Below are 22,372 nucleotides of genomic sequence, written 5' to 3'. Positions count from 1 at the left end.
CTCTTGTCTTCCAACCTATCACAGACCTTTGTTCTTTCTTCCCCTCCTCCTTTCAGTGCTTGTTAAAAATCTGTTCTTTTTGAACACTTCAGTTCTGATGAAGGGCCATCGACCCGAAACATTAACTCTGCTTTCTCTCGGCCTTTTGGCTAAGATCTGCATAACTAACCTGACCAGCCACCATGACTTCCGGGTGGTTTCTCCCTGGTCAGGAAGGTATATGCTTACATTTTTGTAAACAGGAGGTGGGTGGGATTGGTGACCCATCCACCTCCACGGAGGTGTGTGGGGGACCTGACCCATCCACCTCCATGGCACGAACCTGGTATTGCAGTACTTCCAGGAACGGTGCAGTGGCTCTAGGCCTTTTGGCTAAGAGCATTGGCGCAGAGTGATCCTTGACTGGTGCAGGGTGACCTCTGGCGTTTGACAAAGAATTGTAACGATTGGATAACGATTGGACATGAATTTAAAAAAAAAAAAAAAAAACTCTGCTTTCTCTCCACAGATGCTGCCTGACCTGCTATGATTGCCAGCATTTTCTGTTTTTATTCCAGATTCCAGCATCTACAGTATTTTGCTTTTGTCCCACCAGAGTCTTGCATCCTTTGCTGTCCCATAACTCTACCTTCAATGCTACCACTGTTGATCACCCTGACTGAAATCCCCTCATTCTACTTCTGTAATTGTGTCCATGAACAGTGCTACTCCCTCTCCACCACTTCCCCATTTTCCCTGTCCTCACTAAAGATCCTACACAGCCTGAATATTTAGCGCTCAGGTCTCTAGAATGGCTACAACATTATACCCTTTAAGCAGAATTTGCGCTTCTAACTCATTTGTTTTATTTCTTATGCTGTGCATTCTTGTACAGAACTCTTATTTGGGTAACTATACACACCCTGCCATATATCCTGCTGGTCTTTTCCTCAGAGTGTGAACCTTCCCCTCCCAACCCAACTAGTTTAAATCTTTCCTCGCTGCCCTAATTATCCCTTCCACAAGGAAATGGGTGCCTCTCCAGTTTAGGTAAAGGTCATCCCATCTGTACAGCCTTCCCTGGCCCCAACAGTGGTCGCAAGAATCTGAAACCCTCAATGTGCACCAGTCTCCCAGCCATGGGTTGACCATTTCTCTCTCTCACTGTCTGGCACTGGAAGTAATCCAGAGATTACTCCCCTGGAGATTCTGCTCCTCGTCCAGAATTTAATGCAGCACACATCACTAGACTCTGAACCTACCATATCGATTTATTTATTTAAGCCAATAGATATTCTTTTTAAAGTTATCATTTATTGAATTTGGACCATTGAAAGATGCTCATGAAGGAGATACTAAATGAGTACTTTGCATCAGTGCTCATTCTTGAAGGCAATGCGTAACTAACAGATTTAACTGATGCTGTTAACAATAAAATTGCTCATATTCAAATAGATGAGGATATGGTTTTACAAAGAATAATAAATCTTTAAAAAAATAGATCAGGCTGCCAGCCCAGATGATATCCACCCGAGGCTCCTTAAAGAGATTGGGCAGGTGCTGTGCGAGCCCCTTGACCGTATCTTTAATGGCTTGCTGGAGTCGGGGACTATTCCCATAAGGTCGAAGGGGCCTGACTAATGTATTCCTTTTTAAAAATTGAAACTACAAGACTGGTAACTATAAGGCCCATTATGACATCCGTAATAGGGAAGATACTCGAGTGAATCGTTAGGGATGCAATACATGACCACTTAGACAGAGATTATATCAAGGACACCCAACAGGGTTACCAGAAAATAAATGTGTCTTTTACCAATTTGAATGAATTTTTTGAAGAAGTCACCAAATTAGTGGATGAGGGTAATCCAGTACACACCGTCTACCTGGACTTTCATAAAGCTTTGGATAAGGTGCCAAATAAGAGACTTGGCACAGAACTTGGTGACAACTAGGAGAATCACAATCAGAGAGGATCACAGAGTGGAAACTGAGAATTTGGTGATAGTAGGAATTCAGTGCAGAGGAGGAAGGCAGTTTCTCTCTCACAACTTAAAATGAGTGGAGCCACAGAACCCAAGGATTCGAAGCTAAGTATCTAATATTTAGGTTCTGTGTGTTTAGTAGCTCAGTGGTTCTTGTTAAGTTTGAGTAAATCATTTAGTCTTTGGTTAGTTCGCTTTGCGGGGTGAACATAAAAATAGTGTAGTTTAGACCTAGTTAACAGCAATTATGTAACTATTCACCTTGCATTTAAGGAGTTCATTTCAAGTTTCAAATTAGAATGGATGGACAACTACGACTCGCGGTGTATTTGGATTTCCAGAAGGCATTCGATAAGGTGCCACATAAAAGGTTACTGCACAAGATAAGAGCTCATGGGATTGGGGGTAATATATTAGCATGCATAGAGGATTGGCCAACTAACAGAAAACAGAGAATTGGGATAAATGGGTCATTTTCCGGGTGACAAACAGTAACTAGTGGGGGGCTGCAGGGATCGGTGCTGGGGCCTCAACTATTCACAATCTCGATTAATGATTTGGATGAAGGGACCGAATGTAATGTAGCCAAGATTGTTGATGATACAAAGATGGGTAGGGGAAAGCAAGTTGTGAGGAGGACACAAAGAATCTGCAAAAGGATATAGACAGGATAAGTGAATGGGCAAACATTTGGCAGATGGAGTATAATGTGGGAAAGTGTAAGGTTATCCACATTGGCAGGAACAATAAAAAAGCAAATTATTTTTTAAATGGAGAGAGATTACAAAGTGCTGCAGTACAGAGGGACCTGGGGGTCCTTGTGCATGAAACACAAAGTTAGATGCAGGTACAGCAAGTAATCAGGAAGGCAAATGGAATGTTGGCCTTTATTGCAAGTGGGATAGAGTATAAAAGCAGAGAAGTCCTGCTTCAACTGTACAGGGTATTGGTGAGGCCACACCTAGAGTACTGCATACAGTTTTGGTCTCCTTTTTAAGGAGGGTTATACTTGCATTAGAGGCTGTTCAGAGAAGGTTCACTAGGTTGATTCCGGAGATGAAGGGGCTGACTTATGAAGAAAGGTTGAGCAGGTTGGGCCGATATTCACTGGGGTTTAGAAGAATGAGAGGTGATCTTATTGAAACATAAAAGATACTGAGAGAGCTTGACAAGGTGGATGCAGAGAAGATGTTTCCACTCGTGGGAGAATCTAAAACTAGGGGGCATAGTTTAGGAATAAGGGGTCACCCATTTAGAACTGAGATGAGGAGGAATTTCTTCTTTCAGATGGTAGTAAATCTGTGGAATTCTCTGCCCAAGAAAGCTGTGGAGGCTGGGTCATTGAATATACTTAAGATGGAGATAGACAGATTTCTGAACGATAAGGGAGTGAAAGGTCATGGGGAGCGGGCAGGAAAGTGGAGCCAAGTCCAAAATCAGATCAGCCACGATATTAAATGGTGGAGCAGGCTCGAGGGGCCCAAATGGCCTAACTCCTGCTCTTATTTCTTATATTTCTATGTAGCCTGCAATTCCTGTGCCATGTGGGAATTTCAGGACCTTTCAAGTTTTCTGGAGGTCCACGTTGCAACTCAGAGGGTTTGAGGTTGAGCAGCAACTGGGTTCACTGCAGGACATATAGGTGGCTGAATGTTTCCTGGATCGCAGGTCCCAGGAGGTGGTCACCTCACAGCTAGATAGAGTTCATAATAGCAAGTGGGTGGCCATCCAGAAGGGTAGGAAGAGGCAGACAGTGCAGGAATCCTCCAGGAGTATGGCCATTTCAAACAGCTATTCAGCATTGAATACGGTGAGGGAGACAACACCTTGAAGGAGCACAGAGGACTGCACGGGGCGAGGGGGGTAACAGCAAAGTGTAGGAATGCAGTAGTGATTGGGGATTCAAGGGTGAGGCAGACAGACCTTGCGGGCAAGTTAATTAGTGCTGTGGGGGAGGGTTTAAATTAATTCGACAGGGGGTCGGACATCAAGATGTAGTATTAAAAAGTAAAATCAAGGTGCACAGAGAAATGGGAGAGACAGAGTTAGAAATAATAACAATTAAGTGGATTATAGAAAATACAAAGAGGTCGAAGTTAGGTTACCTTAGTGTCATATTTGACCTCGAAATGAGCGTCCAACTACATATCCACAGTATAACTAAGACAGCCTATTTCCACCTCGAACATCGCCGATCTCTGCTCTTGCCTCAGCTCATCTGTTGCTGAAACCCTCATCCAGGCCTTTATTACCTCTAGACTCGACTATTCCAAAGCACTCCTGGCTGGCCTCCCACAATCTACCCTCCATAAACTTAGTCATCCAAAACTTGGCTAACTTGCACCAAGTCCCATTCACCCATCAGCCCTGTGCTCGCATCCCTACATTGGCTCCCGGTTAAACAATGCCTCAATTTCAAAATTCTCATCCTGGTTTTCAAATCCCTCCATAGCCTCGCCTCCTCCCCATCTCTAATCTCCTTCAGTCCCACAATGCGCCCCCCACCCCCACCACCCTTTACCGAGTTATCTGCACTCCTGTAATTCTGTCCTCCTGAGCATCCCCGATTATAATCGCTCAACTATTGGTGGCCGTGCCTTCTGTTGCCTAGGCCCTAAGCTCTGGAATTCCTTGCCTAAACCTCTCCACCGCTCTTTCGTCCTTTAAGACGCTCCTTAAAACCTACCAAGCTTTTGGTCACCTGCCCTAATTTCTCCTCATGTGGTTCAGTGTCAAATCTTTGTGTCTTAAAATACTCCTGTGAAGCACCTTGGGACGTTTTACTAGGTTAAAGGCGCTATATAACACAAGTTGTTGATGTTGCTGTTGAGTGCCTGTGTGTAAATGCACAAAGTTTGGTTACAAGGTGCAATTAGCCATGTGGGAATATGATGCAATGGCGATAACAGAGGCCTGCCTCAAAAAAAGGGTAAGATTAGATGCTTAATATTCCTAGGTACAAGGTATTCAGGAAAGATAGGGAAGGAAAAAGCAAAGGAGGGGCAGCAGTTTTGATTAAGGAAAATATTATTGTGCTCGAAAGAGAGAATGTCCTTGGGGAATCAAAGACAGATCTATTTGATTGGAATTGAGAAATAATAAAGGAGCTATTACACTACTTGGTGTAGTTTTATAGACCACCAAATAGTGGGAAGGAGATAGAGGAGCAAATTTGCAAAGAAATTATGGAGAGGTGCAAGAACTATACGAGTAGCAATAATGGAGGACTTTAACTACCCCATATTGAATGGGGTGGTCCGCTTCTTCTTCCGTATGGTGGTAGCAAAGCAAATCAAATGTCAGATCTAGGCCAAAGCTTCCAGTGTAACAGTGTGGATATCTTTTAGGCTGCCTGCAAACTTCCTCGAAGAGCAACGTTCATTGATGTGCTCCAGAGCCTGATCAGGAACTCCGCAGTCGCATGATACAGATGCTTAAATCTTCCATCTATGGAGAAGGTGGCAGCATCTACCATGACCGGTTCGGAGGTGGGTGACAGCTGACCATTGTTTGCGAGGCAGGATTGATCCTTCAGATTGTAATGAGAGGTCCTCTATAAGGAATCCATTCAGTCTGTCAAAGTTCTTCCAAGCATTTCGCCATTGGTCATCAAGGCTATGGGGAGATCGCTGAAGGGTTTTGCCGCCGGTTTGGCCTTCTAGATGGGGCAGTGACTGCATTAAGGGCAGAGGAGGGGGGAGATTTTCTGAAGTGGATTGAAGAGAATTTTCTTGATCAGTATGTTTCCTGCTCAATGAAGGAGGTGGCACTGCTGGATCTAGTCCTGGGGTACGAAGTGGGTCAAATAGAAATTGTCAGAGTTGGGGAGTATCTTGGGAATAGTTTTTCATAGCATCGTAAGGTTTAGATTAGTTACGGAGTAGGACAAGGAGCAATCCAAAATAAAAATACATAACTGGAGGCCCAATTTCAGCAAATTGAGGATGGATCTGGACCAGATAAATTGGAGTCAAAGTCTGGCAGGCAGAAATATAATGGAGCAATGGGTAGTCTTTAAAGAGGAGATGGTTTGGGTACAGTCTAGGTACATGAGAACATAAAAACTTTGCCAAAGCTATGGTAAACAAGGAGGTTGCTGGAATACTGGATCAGATACAAATAGATAAAGAGGTGGCACTAGGAAGGCTGGCAGTACTTAAAGTGGATAAGTCACCCGGTCCGAATGGGATGAATCCTAGGTTGCTGAGGGAAGTAAGGGTAGAAACTGTGACGGTGCTGGCCACGATCTTCTAATCTTCATTAGATACAGGGGCAGTGCCAGAGGACTGGAGGATTGCAAATGTTACACACTTGTTCAAAAAAGGATAAACCTGTCAATTACAGGCCAGTCAGTTTAATGTCCATGATGGGGAAGCTTTTAGAAACAATAATCCGGGAGAAAATTAACAGCCATTTGGACAAACATTGACTAATAAAGGAGAGGCAGCATGGATTTGTTGAGAGCAAATCGTGTTTGACTAACTTGATTGAGTTTTTTGATGAGGTAACAGAAGGTGGATGAGGACAATGCAGCTGATGTGTCAAAAGGTGTTTATCAAAGTGCCACATACTAGGCTCGTTCGCAAAACTGAAGCCCATGGGATAAAAGCAGTAGTAGCATGGATACAAAATTGGTGAAGGGATAGAAAGCAGAGAGTTGTGGTGAATGGCTGTTTTTCACCCAGATGGGAGGGAGGTATACAGTAGAGTTTCCCAAGGCTCACTGCTGTCTTTGATCTACATTAATGATTTGGACTTGGGGGGTACAGGGCACAATTTCAAAATGTGGAGATGACACGAAACTTGGAAGTGCAGTAAACAGTGAGGATGATAGTAATAGACTTCAAGAGGACATAGACTGGATGGTGGAATGGGTGGACAAGTCAGACGAAATTCAAAGCAGAAAAGTGAGGGGCGATACATTTTGGTACTCAGAATGAGGAAAGACCATACACACTAAATGGTATAATTTTAAAAGGGGATGCAAAAAGAGAGACACCTGGGTGTACTTGTGCACAAATCTCTGAAGGCAGGAGGACAGGTTAACAAAGCATATGAGATCCTGAGCTTAAAAAGTACAGGCATTGCACACAAAAGTCAGTAAGTTGTGCTGTACCCATATAAAACACTAGTGTGGCCTCAGCTGGAGCAGTGTATCCAATTCTGGGCACCACACTTTAGGAAAGATGTGAAAACTTGAGAGCACAGGAGAGATTTACTAGAATGGCTCCAAGAATGAGGGATTAGTTTTGTGGATAGACTGGAGAAGCTGGGGTGGTTCTCCTCGGAGCAGAGAAGGCCAAGAGGAGATTGCAGAGAGATGTTTAAAATCACGAAGGGTTTAGATAGAGTAAATAAAGATAAACGGTTTCCAATGGCTGAGGGCACAGATTTAAGGTGATTACAAAAGAACAAGAGGCGACATGAGGAAAACCATTTTTTTGTTTCCGCAACGAGTGGTTAGGATTTGGAATGCACTGCCTGATGTGGTGGATACAGATTCAATATAGCCTTCAAAAGGGAATTGGATAAATATTTGGGAGAAAAAATTGCAGGGATTATGGGGAAAGAGCAGGGGAGTGGGACTAGCTAGATTACTCTTTGAAAAAGCCAGCACCGACACGATGGGCCGAATGGCCTCCGTCTGGGCTGTACTATTCTATTCTATGATTCTCTATATAAAGAGAGAGAATCTTGTAGAATTAGTGGTAATCACTACAGTGGATTGAGAATTAGCTGAATGCCCATAGGCAGAAAGTGGTTGTTATAGATTTGGATCTACTTGAGTTACCAGCAGCATTCTGTATGAATCAGCAGGAACTTTCCTACTCATTGTCATTAATGCTCTAGATGTAGGGTTTGGGAAACGATCTTCAAATGTGTGGATGATATCAAGATACATGCTAGAGTTAGGACTGTAGAGGATACGCAACTACTACAAGCAGATCTCGATGTGCTGGGGGAGTGGACCAGTTTGTGGCAAACTATTTTTAGCTTAGAAAATTGTAGTGTTATGCACATGGACAGGTCAAAGCCTAAACATATATACACCCCACCAGAAAAAAAATGAAGTCAGTGGTGAAAGAAAATGATCTGGGTGATTTAGTGCATCAATCTCTAAAGGTCCATGACCAATGCCGTGATGCTATAACTTAAGTGCACAGGGTCCTAGGGTGTCCTCGCAGGAAAGATGTGATTGCACTGGAAAGGGTGCAGAGGAGATTTCTGTCCAGTCCAGACAACATACTTGTAAATCTCCTCTGCACCCTTTCCAGTGCAATCACATCTTTCCCATGAATAATTTCCTGTGATGAAATGTATCCCAGGCTGTTAAGAGAAGCAAAGAGGAAATAGCAGAGGCTTTGATCATCATTTTCAAGTTCTCTCTGGCTACAGGCGTGGTGCCAGAGGACTGCTAATGTTGTATCTTTGTTTAAAAAGGGAGAAAGGGATAGACTGAGTAATTACAGGCCAGTCAGCCTAACCTCAGTGATGGAAAAATTATTGGAAAAATCCTGAGGGACAGGATAAATCTTCTTTTGGAAACACATGGACTAATCATGGACAGTCAGCATGGATTTGTTAAGGGAAGGTCGTGTCTGACTAACTTGATTGAATTTTTTGAGGAGGTAACCAGGAGGGTTGATGAGGGCGTATGATGTAGTGTATATGGATTTTAGCAAAGTTTTTGATAAGGTCCCACATGGCAGACTGGTCACAAAAGTAAAAGTCCATGGGATCCAAGGGAAAGTGGCAAGTTGGATCCAAAATTGGCTCAGAGGCAGGAAGCAAAGGGTAATGGTTGATGGGTGTTTTTGAGACTGGAAGACTGTATAGAGTGGGGTTCTGCAGGGCTCAGTGGTGGATCTTTGCTTTTTGTGGTATAACTTGAATGTTGGGGGTATGATTAAGAAGTTTGCAGATGACACTAAAATAGGCTGTATGGGTGATAAAGAAGAAGAAAGCTGCGAATTGAAGGAAGATATCAATGTACTGGTCAGGTGGGCAGAACTGTGGCAAATGGAACTCAATCTGGATTAAGTGAGGTAATGCATTTGGGGAGGTCTAACAAGGCAAGCGGAATGCACATTAAATGGTACGACACTGAAAAGTGTAGAGGAATAAAAGCAGGTCCACAGATCCCTAAAGGTAACACGCCAGGTAGATAAGGTGGGTAAGAAGGCATATGAAACACTTGCCTTTATTAGTCGAGGCATGGAATACAAGAGCAAGGAGGTTATGCTTGAACTGTATAAAACACTGGTTAGGTCGCAGCTGGAGTACTGTGTGTAGTTCTGGTCACCACATTACAGGAAAGATGTAACTGCACTGGAAAGGGTGCAGAGGAGATTTACAAGAATGTTGCCTGGACTGGAGAATTTTGGCTATGAGGAAAGACTGGAGATGCTGGGTCTGTTTTCTTTGGAACAGAGGCTGAAGGGAGACCTGATTAAGGTGTATAAAATTATGAGGGGCCTGAATAGAGTGGATAGGAAGGATCTGTTTCCCTTGGTAGAGGGATCAACCACCAGGGTACATAGATTTAAAGTAATTGGGGGGAGGCTTAGAAGAGATATATGGGGACATTTCTTCACCCAGAGGGTTGTGGGGGTCTGGAACTCACTACCTGAAAGGGTGGTAGCAGCAGAAACCCTCACCACATTTAAAAATACTTGGATTTGCACTTAAAGTGCCGTAACCTACAGGGCTACGGACCAAGAGCTGAAAAGTGGAATTAGGCTAGATAGCTCTTGGTCGGCCAGCGCGGACACGATGGGCCGAAATGGCCTCTTTCCGTGCTGTAAATTTCTATGTTTCTATGCAAATTAACTATAAAACAGAACATTTCATTTTGAGCTTGTACAAAACCTTGTTTAGGCCTAAGTTAGAATACAGTGCCCAGCTTTGATCTACCCATATGGTGAGCTGTGGAAAGGATGCAGAGCAGGACCTCAAGATCAATTCCCAATTTTAAAAGCATTAGTTAGCCAGATAGGCTCAGCAAGCTGGGTCTCTTTTCTCTGGAGAAGCATAGACTTGGGAATGATTTGATTGAGCGTGATTAAAAAAAATGAAGGGATTAGATTGTGTTTATGTAGAGAAATTATTTCAACTGAATAGGTTAGGGAGGCCAAAGGGCCATGCTTACAAGTTATGTTAAGAGCCAAACTAGTTTGAATGTCAGGCACTTCTTTTACCCCCAGAGAACAGCGGACCTGTGGAACAGGTTGCTGGCTCATACAGCAAATGCTGACTCACTATCTTCCTTCAAGCGAGGTGGACCAGTTTCAGGCATCCTATAACATAGATCAGGGCCAGTTCGATCTCCTGGTCTAGTTTCGATCACCTGGACTAGTTTCGATCACCTAAGATGGCCGGAGAGGAAATTTCCAGTTTTTTTAATTGGCGTGGCATTTAACAATCTATCTCCTAGCAGATAATATGGCTCCAGGTGGGTTGGGAGTGTATATATTGTTCAATAGGCATCAAAACAGTACAGGACAGACTGCAATGACCAGGTCTTTTCCTGTGCACTATTTTTGTACGCTATCAAATTTCAGTCCCTGCCACAGCCCGGAGATGGCTTAATCAGTCACAAGTGACATCCTATACAACTGTAATCATGGTGCACTATCACCACCTCATCCTTCTCAACCTGTCGCAACCATTAATACATTTGACCACACCATCCTCCTCCGATGCCTCTCCTCCATTGTCCATCTGAGTGGGATTGCCCTCGCCTGGTTCAAACCTTATCTATCCAGTCATAGTCAGAGAATCTCCTGCATTAGCTTCTCTTCCCAATCAGTTACCTCGAGAGTACACCCACCCCGGCCCCATCCCATTTCTCAACCACATGCGACATGATCCGAAAACATGTCAGGTTCCACATGTATGCTGATGTCACCCAGCTCTACTGTAGCAACACCTTTCTTGACTCCTCCACTGCCTATGTGTACACCCAGTCTTGGATGAGCAGAAATTTCCTCCAATTAAACATAGAGAAGACTGATGCCATTCTCTTCGGACCCAGCTGCGAACTCCGCTCCCTAGCCATCAATTCTACCCCCCTCCTTGGCCACGGTCTCAGGCTGAACCAAACTGTTCACAACCTCAGCGTCCTATTTGACCAAGCGGAGCTTCCGAACCCACGTTCTTTCCATCATAAAGACTGCCCACTTCCATCTCCGTAATAACGTGCGTCTCCGCCCCCGCCTCAGACTATCTGATGCTGAAACCCATATCCATGCTTTTCTTACCTCCACTCGATTATTCGAATACTCTGCTGGCCAGTCTCCCATCTTCCACCCTCCATAAACTTGAGCTCAACCAAAACTCTGCTGCCCGGATCTTAACTCGCACCAAGTGCCCATCACCCATCACCCCTGTGCTCGCTGACCTAAACTGGCACCCGATCCACAAATGCCTTGCATTTAAAATTCTCATCCTTCTGTTCAAATCCCTCCATGGCCTCGCCCCTCCCCATCTCTGTAACCTGCTCCAGCCTTACAATCCTGAGATCGCCACATTCTTCCAACTCTGGCCTGTTGTGCATTGCCTCCTCCGTTCACTCCATCACCGGCGGCCATGTCTTTTACTGTCTCGGTTCTACATCCTGGATTTCCCTCACCAAACCTCTGGGCCTTTCCACCTCCTTCTCTGCTTTTAATACCCATCTTTTTGGTCCCCGCCTTCTATGGCTCAACATCCATTTGCATCTGATTACGCCAATGTGAAGTCCCTTGGGGCATATTTCTATATTAAAGTTGCTGAATAAATGCAAGTTGTTGCTGTTGCACCAATTCTATTCTACCTGCCGCCAAACCCTTTTGCCATTTAGTTTGTATGCTTCTAAATGCTATTCCTCAGATTGCACATGCACATGTTTAACATGAGCTCTGCTGCGAGTCAGACTGCCTGCTGGATTCATTGAAATCCTAACTGCTTAGTCAGCGTGAACTTTCGTGAAGTGAAAGCTCTGGGGAACCCCATTATAGAGACAAATTTATGCAGCTGTGCTTACAGCTCTATTTATTGTTACTTCAGTTCAGAATGGGAACTTTTGTCGTCACTGACTGGGATTCTCTACTGCTTTAAATGGCTCTTTTGTTTGCGTGAAACACTCAATGCACTGGTCACTGCAGTTGACCGTCAGTGGTTTTGAAAGCTGCGTGAATGTGAAAAAATACAAAAATTAAAGTCAAGAACAAAGAAACATCCTCGGTTTTGGTGAGGAAGTTCTTGGTAGACATCAATAAATCTTCAGCCAATAGCAATAATGAATTAGTTGCAGTGAAGCAGGATTTAAGGGAGAAGAATCAGGCACTCCATTCCCAGCAGCCAGTGAACAGCTCAAATTCATATATTACAAGCGACATGTTTGACAGGTAGACCTAAAATTCAATCTTAAGATTTTCTGGTTGGGTGTCAGACATTCAACTGCTTGAGACAGTGTCGCTGGATAGGTGGTGGGGCAAGATAAATTTGAATTCTACAGCAAGAAAATGCGAATCAGTTATGGCTTATTACGCAAATTATTTCTTATGTGAGGTGTTTAGAGAGAAAAGTTGTCGTCTCCCTTGGGCAATACTGAGAGTATGAGAAGCAGAACTAAAAGAAAAAAAAACAGAACTTGAAAAGGAGAAATAATGCACATATATCCTAGACCCACAATTAATGTACTAACACAACAGTTACAGTGATGAGCTTCAATTTAGTGCTCAATTGCTCTACACAGCAACATCTAACCTCTAACATGGAAAATTAGGTTCAGTTTTTTTTTGCAGGACGTTTAATGGAAACGCTGCACTAGATCATTTTTGCAGGTGGAAATGCTGCACTAAATCATTTTTGCAGGTGGTAGTACCAGATTAGTAGGACGAACATTCATGCAGAAATTACTTGAGAAATAGGCCAACATAAAACTAATTCAAAAGTTTGAGTGAAGATATCCCGTTTTAACATTGCATACATGTTTGATATAGTGCCATTTTCTAACAGCTAGCAGGAAAAATGGGATGAATGTGTCTGCAATATGAACAGCCCCAATGATCATTCATCACTTTTCTCAATCTCAAGACACTATGCAAAGACACACAATAATCCAAACCAAACTCTTCAATCAAGCTAGGAACAGGAAGTTATTTGTTAAGGGCAGAAGTATAAGCAACCTAAAAAAAAATTTCATTTAAGGTTTCATCAAAGCGTTAATGTATAATATTGCCTTTGTTGATCCAGTGGATTGCATGAAAGGTTTGAAAAGTTTGGTTACATAACATAAAACCATTCCCACGCCTCATTTTCTCCAACTAGTGGAACAGCACTAGTCAAATCTGTCTAACAGCAAGAACTACTGAAGCAAAAAGCACTGCAATATGAACCTTCACCGGTGGTTGATAAGAGGGGGGTAAAAAGCACCATAAAAATCTTCATTGTGCAAACTTAAAAAAATCTCCAATGATTTATAAGAACATAAGAATAGGAGCAGTAGGCCATTTGATCCCTCAAGCCTGCTCCGCCATTTAATATCATGGCTGATCTGATCATGGATTCAGCTCCACTTCCCTGCTCGCTCCCCATAACCTTTTATTCCCTTATCGCTCAAAAATCTGTCTATCTCCGCCTTAAATATATTCAATGACCCATCCTCCACAGCTCTCTGGGGCAGAGAATTCCACAGATTTACAACCCTCAGAGAAGAAATTCCTCATCTCAGTTTTAAATGGGCGGCCCCTTATTCTGAGATTATGCCCCCTAGTTTTAGCTTCCAGTTTGAGTGGAAATATCCCCTCTGCATCCACCTTGTTGAGCCCCCTCATAATCTTACAAGGTACGATAAAATCACCTCTCATTCTTCTGAACTCCAAAAGCATATAGGCCCAACCTACTCAACCTATCTTCATAAGTCAACCCCTTCATCTCTGGAATCAACCTAGGTGAACCTTCTCTGAACAGCCTCCAATGCAAGAAAAAAAAGTTTGATCACAGCTAGCACTTAAATAAAAGGAAAACTAATTATTTGTATTTGTAGTCATTGCAATGCAGCTTGGACCGTAACAACAACATTTTGAGCTTGATGCATTTTAACTGGCATGGCCCAGCGACGTGGAATGCTGACAAAGCTGCGCCATGGAGTTGTAGAATGTGGGTTCACATAATGAACCAGAGTTAAAACTGAAATATGTGCTTTCCCCCCCCCCCTTATTTTAGTGGGGTGGAGAAGAGAAAGGGAACAACGGGTTTGCCTTGTTGTTACACTCTCCCTAGCAATCTGATATAGAGCCATATTAGTTAAAACCTAGGAGTATCGCCCTTGCTTGCTCTCTCAACTAGGAAACGTAGTGTGTAATGCATAGCAACTTAAAATGTTACTGCTGGATCATAAGCCGAGCATGTCTATGCAGTACAATCTCATGCCTAATATCCACTTCCTGTACTAATCTTCACTGGGATTTACTACTGAAAATAGTGTCCAACAACATATGGCCGGTTAGATCTGGAAAGCTGGTTAATAGAGGGCATGCTTAATTGCATGTCAGAACACACATTTATTTGTCTTTGAACAATTCCTCTTAATAAAACACAACTGCACATTTACTGCTAGGTTATGAATGGGCAGTTGATGACTAATGCGTGGGTTTGCCAGTTACACTTGAAAAGATAAAAAGGGTCGAGTTATTTTGTTGTGTCAGCAGCGGACTCGCTTCTCTGTGGGTCTTGCCAGCTCTGCTTTTAACTGCCATCTGATAAGGAATCTCACCAACTGGAAATAAGCTGGGGTAAGCAGTGGGAAAACGCTGGCACAGCAGCCCTCTTCCAAATCTCGAGTTGCAACGTAAATGCACCGTTTATTGTTGAAGTACTGCAGCTGTTGTTGAAATTCATTCCCACTTTTCACATTCCTCGTTAATGCAAAATATTCTGGACAAACATACTCAGCCCACTAAAATTACACAAAGAAATATCATATTTTTAAAAAAGTCTACTGGCACCATACATTATTTACCTGCCAGCTCAGGATCCTTCACAACAATATGTGCATTCAACTCTTGCAGCTCTTGGTGAAGCTCATCTAGTTTCTTGTTTGATTTTTTTAACATATTTTCCACATAGGCCAGATTTTTCTTATCAGTTGTGACTTTCTTGAGGTTCTCTGCTCCTTCCTTGATTTTAAGCTCCTTCCGTATTTCTCGCTTGATTGAATCCTTGATTTCATCCAGCCTCTGTTGCACCATGGTGTCCGACAAATCCAAGTTCTGGCCCAGGCCCAGGCACTCGGGGACTGGGTGACTTCGGCCATCACCCTATAAATGAACAAGAGTTTTAAAGTAAGCATTTCAGTCTAAGAAACTTTGTTCTAACAATGCAACCAGTGTCAGAAATTAGATCTTTTTACTTGAAAAAAAATATTGCTCTAAAATAAGCTATTCCATTGCACTTAACCAGATAAACTAATTGCCAATGTATTCAGAGTACATTTGTAAACGGTAGTCAGCTATCCAACAAAGGTGCAATATTTCAAACACTATGGTTAAAAGTGTAAACACTATCTAAAGATATACACCAAAAAAATGTTACATGTGATCACTTGCCAGTGCATAAAGTTCAAATATGCTTTTTGATATTAAGCTAATCTTTTGAACAAACTTTTGAAATAACTGATCAAAGTAAAACACAGGTTGTACTTAACTCACCATAATGTATAGAGAAAGTATCAAATAATGTATTTTTAACTACAAACATCAGTATAGACATAGAATACGAAAGCAGGCCACAGCTGGAGTACTGCGTGCAGTTCTGGTCACCACATTACAGGAAAGATGTGATTGCACTAGAAAGGGTACAGAGGAGATTTACGAGGATGTTGCCTGGACTGGAGAATTGTAGCTATGAAGAAAAATTGGATAGGCTGGGGTTGTTTTCTTTGGAACAGAGGACGCCGAGGGGAGATTTAATTGTGTAGTATAAATTATGAGGGGCCTAGACAGAGTGGATAGGAAGAACCTACTTCATTTAGCAGAGGGGTTAACAACCAAGGGGCATAAATTTAAAATAATTGGTAGAAGGATTAGAGGGGAGTTGAGAACTTTTTTTTTCCACCCAGAGGGTGGTGGAGGCAGAAACCCTCATAGCATTTAAAAAGTACACTTGAAGTGCCATAACCTACAAGGCTACAGACCAAGAGCTGGAAAATCGAATTAGGTTGGATAGCTCTTTGGTCGGCCGGCACGGACACAATGGGCTGAATGGCCACCTTCTGTGCTGTAAATTTCTAAGATTCTGTGATTCTGATAAGTAGTTCAAATCCTGCTTAACCCAGAGATGAATGACTAATGCAGTGACAGTATTTGAGGACAAACTAATTAATCTGCTTATATAAACAGAAAATGTTGGAAATACTCTGCAGGTCAGGCAGCATCTGTGAAGAGAGAAACAGAGTTAATGTTTCAGGTCTGTGACCTTTCGTCAGATAGTTAATCTGATTCTTGGGAAGCGACATTACCTAAATTTTAAAATAAATTCAGGTCAAGGAGTGATGCTGCACCATGCACTTTTCCACAGCTTGAAACAGAAAACATTACTGTGTGAGTAGGCTTTCACTCGCACAAGAGTAGCTCCTGTATTAAATACTTATAATTCATCAGAACTGGAGCAACTTAAAAATCTGTTCTTTGACATGCAGTGAGAGCACTACAAAAATGTGGAAAGCCAGAACAGAAGGAAATCAGCATTCCTTTCATCTGGTTGGCCCTGAACAGTGCACGCACAAGAAGTTCTGTTCCAACTGCACCCAAAATGGAACGCGATATGCAACGACATCATTGCAACAGGTAATGACAGCAGCTATTAACTACAGATGTTAACTGTTGTGTAGGAGAGAGTCAAAGTGTATTTTTCTTTTATTCTGATCAGTTATTACTCGGTAGTGCCAAACTTTGTGTTAGGCAAGACCATCGAGGGATATGGATCAAAGGTGGCTAAATGGAGCTGAGGTACAGATCAGCCATGATCTAACTGAATGAGAGAACAGGCTCGAGGGGCTAAATCGTTGACTCCAGTTCCACTACGCAGTAAAATATTCCTATGCCAAATTGTGGGCATTTGCTCACAATGAGTCCAAGTTACTGAAATATAATTTTGTAACTTGGAAGAGGAACTGGAAACATTCCAAATCTTGGTACAAGTCAACACAAAAAAATTCCATTACAGGAGGGGTAAAAGTGGACATAAAAAGAACAAAGTTGTTGCTGCTGGGTTAGTTTCATGGTTGGGAGCTGCCTTCCAATACCTCATCAGCTATTATTCATTTGTAAGCCCAGACATTGAGTGGTGGCAGGCTATTCACCTTCGAAGGCATCTCAGCCTTACCGATCCTGAGCAAACTTCAATCAGGTGTGGCAAGCCTAACTGATTTTCTCCTCCTTAGCCCATGGTATTAATGCCAATTGAAGCATCGTAAGGGCTGCCCTGCCTGAAGCTACTTAACTCAGCAGAATGAGAATCAAATTTAGTACCTACAGATGTATATGATTTAATGGTAAACCAGGTAATGGGAATATCAGAGCATCTGCAACAATGACTTCTCTTCTTGTCCCCGCACCATGACTTCTCCAGACCCCATTCGCAACAAAATAGATTAATTAATTGCGCAGATAGAAAAGAATAGGTTTGATCCAATAGCCATTACGGAGACGTGGTTGCAAAGTGACCAAGGTTGGGAACGAAATATTCCAGGCGGATAAGTGGTTAAGGCGGCATACGGAATGTCGAGGCATAGAATGTAAGAGGTGGGTTATGCATAAACTGTATAAAATACTGGTTAGGCCACAGCTGGAGTACTGCGTGCAGTTCTGGTCACCACATTACAGGAAGGACGCCATTGCACTGGAGAGGGTACAGAAGAGATGTATGAGGCTATTGCTGGGAGTGGAGAATCTTAGCCAAGAGGACAGATTGGATAGGCTGGGTTTGTTTTCCTTGGAATAGAGGAGGCTGAGGGGAGACCTCATTGAGACGTGTAAAATTATGAGGGGCCTAGATATAGTGGATAGAAAGGGCCTATTTCCCCTTCGCAGAGGGGTCAACAAACTGGGGGCATAAATTTAAAGAAATTGGTAGAAGGTTTAGAGGGTATTTGAGGGGAAATTTCTTCACGCAGAGGGTTGTGGGGTTCTGGAAATCACTGCCTGAAAGGGTGGTAGAGGCAGAAACCCTCGCCACATTTAAAAAGTACTTGGATGTGCACTTGAAGTGCTGTGACCTGCAGGGCTATGGACCTAGAGCTGGAAGGTGGGATTAGGCTGGATAGCCTCTTGTTGGCTGGCGCAGACACGGTGGACCGAAATGGCCTCCTTCCATACTGTAAACTTCTATGATTCTAAAATACTTAACTTTTAGAAGAGACAGGCAAAAATGGAACAGGAGGAGGGGTAGCCCTGATAATAAAGGATGGGGATAAAGACAGTAGAAAGAAAGGATCTTAGCTCAGAAAATCAAGTAGTAGAATCAGTTTGAGTGGAGCTAAGAAACAGCAAGGGGCAGAAAACATTGATGAGAGTTGTTTATAGGCCCCCAAACAGTAGTGGTAACATAGGGCAGAGTATAAATCAGGAAATTAGAGGTGCATAGGGTAATATAGTAATCACGGGGGACTTTAATCTACATATAGGGCTAGAGAAGTTAAAGGTAGTATTAGATCAAAGGAAGAGGCTTAATGTTGCCAAAAAAGCAGTAAGCTTGAAGACGAAAGGATTTTAGAATTCAGCAAAGGAGAACCAAGAAATTGATAAATAGAATATGAGCGTATACTAGCGAGAGATATAAAAACAGACTGTAAACACTTCTATAAGTATGAAAAAAGGAAAAGATCAGCAAAAGTAAATGTGGGTCCCCTACAGGCTGAGACAGGAGAAATTATAATGGGGAATAAGGAAATGGCAGAGAAATTAAATACTTGTGTCTTCACGGAAGAAGACACAAAAAATCTCCCGGAAATGGTGAAGAACCAGCGAGAATGAGGAGCTGAAAGAAATTAGTATTAGTAAAAAAAATAGTACTGGAGACATGAATGGGATGAAAGCCGATAAATCCCCTGGACCTGATGGCCTATAGCCGAGGGTTTTGAAAGAGGTAGCTATAGGGATAGTAGATGCATTGGTTGTCATCTTCCATAGATTCTAGAAACACAGATTGAAAGGTAGCTAATTTAAGAAAGCAGGGAGAGAGAAAACAAGGAACTACAGATCAGTTAGCCTGAAATCACTCGTAATGAAACTGCTGAATCTATTAAGGACGTGGTAACATGGCACTTAGAAAATAATATAGGATTGGGCAGAGTCAACACAGATTTATGAAAGGGAAATCATGTTTGACAAATCTGTTGAGAGTTTTTTGAGGTTGTAACTAGTAGAATAGACAGGGGAAACCAGTAGATGTGATGTGTTTGGATTTTCAGAAGACATTGGATAAGGTGCCACACAAGAGGTTATTAAACAAAATTAGGGCTCATAGGATTGGGGTAATATATTAACATGGATTGAGGATTGGTTAATGGACAGAAAACAGAGTAGGAACAAACGGGTCATTTTCAGGTTGGCAGGCTGTAACTAGTGAGGTACCACAAGGATCAGTGCTTGGGCCCCAGCTATTCACAATCTAGATCAATGATTTGGATGAGGGGGCCATTTACAAAGATACAAAGCTGATGATACAAAGCTAGGTGGGAATGTAAGTCGTGAAGAGGATGCAAACAGGCTTCAAGGAGATATAGACAGGCTAAGTGAATGGGCAAGAACATGGAAAATGGAACATAATGTGGAGAAATGTGAAGTTATCCACTTTGGTAGGAAAAATAGTGAGTGAGTATTTTTTATATGGTGAGAAATTGAGGAATGTTGGTGCTCAGACGGACCTGGGTGTCCTTGTACACGAATCTCTAAAAGTTAAAATGCAGGTACTGTAAGTAATTAAGATAGCAAATGGTATGTTGGCCTTTATTACAAGAGGATTTGAGTACAAGAGTAAAGACGTCTTACAGCAATTATATAGGGCCCTGGTGAGACGGCACCTGGAGTATTGTGTACAGTTTTGGTCTCCTTACCTAAGGAAGGATATACTTGTCATTGAGGCAGTGCAACAAAGATTCACCAGACTGATTCCCACTCCAGGGACTTGAGCACAAAAAATAAAATCTAGGCTGACACTCCAGTGCAGTACTGAGGGAGTGCTTGCACTGTCAGAGGTGCCGTCTTTCGGATGACATTAAACCGAAGCCCCTTCTGCTCTCCCAAGTGGACGTAAAATATCTCATGGCACTATTTTGAAGAGGAGCAGGGTAGTTATCACCTGTGTCCTGGCCAATATTTATCCCTCAAATCAACAGAACAAAAACAGATAATCTGGTCATTACCACATTGCGGTTTGTGAGCTTGCTGTGCGCAAGTTGGCTGCCACGTTTCCCACATTACAACAGTGACTACTCTCCAAAAGTACTTCATTGGCTGTAAAGCACTTTGAGACGTCCGGTGGTCTTGAAAGGTGCTATAAGTGTCCAAGTCTTTCTTTTTTTAAATCAACACCAACAACATCTAGTTTGATCTCTCCGCCGCTCCACTGTCTCAGTTGACAGACTGGTTGCCTGACATTCAGTTTTAGATGAGTCATAAATTCTTCTAGCTAAATAGTGGCAAGACCATTGCCACCGATTCCATTCCCCTCCCAGGCCGTTGTCTCAGATTGAATGCGAAGGTTTACAACCTTGGCATCTTACCTCGACCTTAAGGTGAGTTTTCAACCCCATAATCCTCTCCATCATCCATTTCGACCTCAGTATCGTCGCCAGTATTGCTTCCACCTCAGCCCATTTGCTACAGAAACTCTCATCCAAGCCTTTGACATCTCCACTCTCGACTATTCCAATGCTCTCCTGACCGGCCTCTCATCTTCCTCCATCCATAGATGTCGGCTCATTCAAAACTCTGCTGCCCACATGCTAGCCCATACCAAGTCCCACTCAACTATCACCCCGTGCCTGCTGACCTACACTGGGCCCCCAACACCTCCAATTTAAAATGCACATCCTCGTGTTCAAATACCTTTTTGTTGCCTCTATCTCTCGAACCTCTTCCAGCCCAAACAATCCTCCGAGAACACTGTTCCCTCCAACTCTGGCCTTTTGTACAACCCCCATTTCCTTTACCCCACCATTGGTGGGCACGCCTTCAGCTGTCTTGTCCAAGCTCTGGAATTCCCTCCCTAAATCTCCACCTTCCTACTTTCTCCTTTAAAATCTACTTCCAAGTTTTTAAATCAACTCTCCTAATATCTGTCAATTTTTGTCTGATTACACTTTTGTGAAGTACCTTGGAACATTTTTCTACATTAGAAGCACTCTATAGATGCAAGTAGCTGTTTAGTATGCTAACACTTGCCTCCATTTACTGGAGTATATTTCCACAGTATCTTATGCAACTGGCCAGTTTCATTTTTAAACCTCGAGAGTGAGCGCTGGCAGGCTAATTTTGGAAAACATCAAAGCTGAACCCACTTCTCTCCGTTCCTGGCACCTAGAAGTGCAAGGGTCAATGTACAATAATCAGCAGCAATCTTGAACAATTTTCCCTTCACGAATCCAACCTCGAGATCAATAAGGCCATTCAGCTCATTTAGGCTTAACCATTCCAAACAGCAAAACTGCAGGTTCAGCTCTGCTCCACCACCTCTCCCTCTCCTCCAGCTCGCTTCCAACAGACTTACAGTGAAGGCTTGCACTTCGAATAGACTCCCAGGAAGAAGTGTAAGTATTAATTACTCTTGTAAAGAACTTCTTCCCAACATCAGTCTGAAATTTGCCCATTACCAGTTTGAATCTATGTCCTGCTGGCAATTTACCTGAAGTAATGTTCCAGGTTTAGTTTTTCTGTATCATTTAATATTCTTCTTTCAAGGCTAAATGAACCCAGTTTCCCTAATCTTGCCTTTATCGATCATTCTACCAAGGCTGGGGATCAGCCTGTTGCTCTTCTCTGAACTGCCTACAAGTGCAGGAATTCTGTTCTTGCATCATATGGTACTCCATGTATGATCTGACGAGAGGACTATACAGTTTCAGTATAACAACTTGGATTTATATAGCGTCTAAACGTAGTAAAACGTCCCAAGGCGCTTCGCTTCACAGGAGTATTATAACAAAAACAATTGACACCAAGCCACATAAGGAGAAATTAGGGCAGGTAACCAAAAGCTTGGTCAAAGAGGTAGGTTTTAAGGAGTGTCTTAAAGGAGGAAAGAGGGTTAGCGAGACGGAGAAGTTTAGGCAGGGAATTCCGGGGCTTGGGTCCGAGGCACCAATGGTTGAGCGATTATAATCAGGGATGCTCAAGGGGGGAGAATTAGTGGAGTGCAGACAG

General features: G+C 42.8%; 1 protein-coding gene and 1 pseudogene across 1 annotated transcript in view; one reads left to right on the top strand and one right to left on the bottom strand.

Moving 5' to 3' along the window:
- The window catches only part of LOC139268428 (serine/threonine-protein kinase N2-like), a 170,552-nt gene that overhangs the window by 71,701 nt on the left and 76,479 nt on the right, over positions 1-22,372 (bottom strand). The window contains exon 2 of the mRNA XM_070886552.1: positions 14,971-15,268. Within this exon, the coding sequence (XP_070742653.1) occupies positions 14,971-15,268 (298 nt within the window). The remainder of the gene's footprint in view (positions 1-14,970; positions 15,269-22,372) is intronic.
- On the top strand, positions 133-359 carry LOC139270044 (U2 spliceosomal RNA; annotated as a pseudogene).

The sequence above is a fragment of the Pristiophorus japonicus genome, chromosome 8 (genome assembly GCF_044704955.1).
Source record: "Pristiophorus japonicus isolate sPriJap1 chromosome 8, sPriJap1.hap1, whole genome shotgun sequence".
Classification (NCBI taxonomy): Eukaryota; Metazoa; Chordata; class Chondrichthyes; family Pristiophoridae; genus Pristiophorus; species Pristiophorus japonicus.
This window is presented reverse-complemented; position numbering and strand designations above follow the sequence as displayed.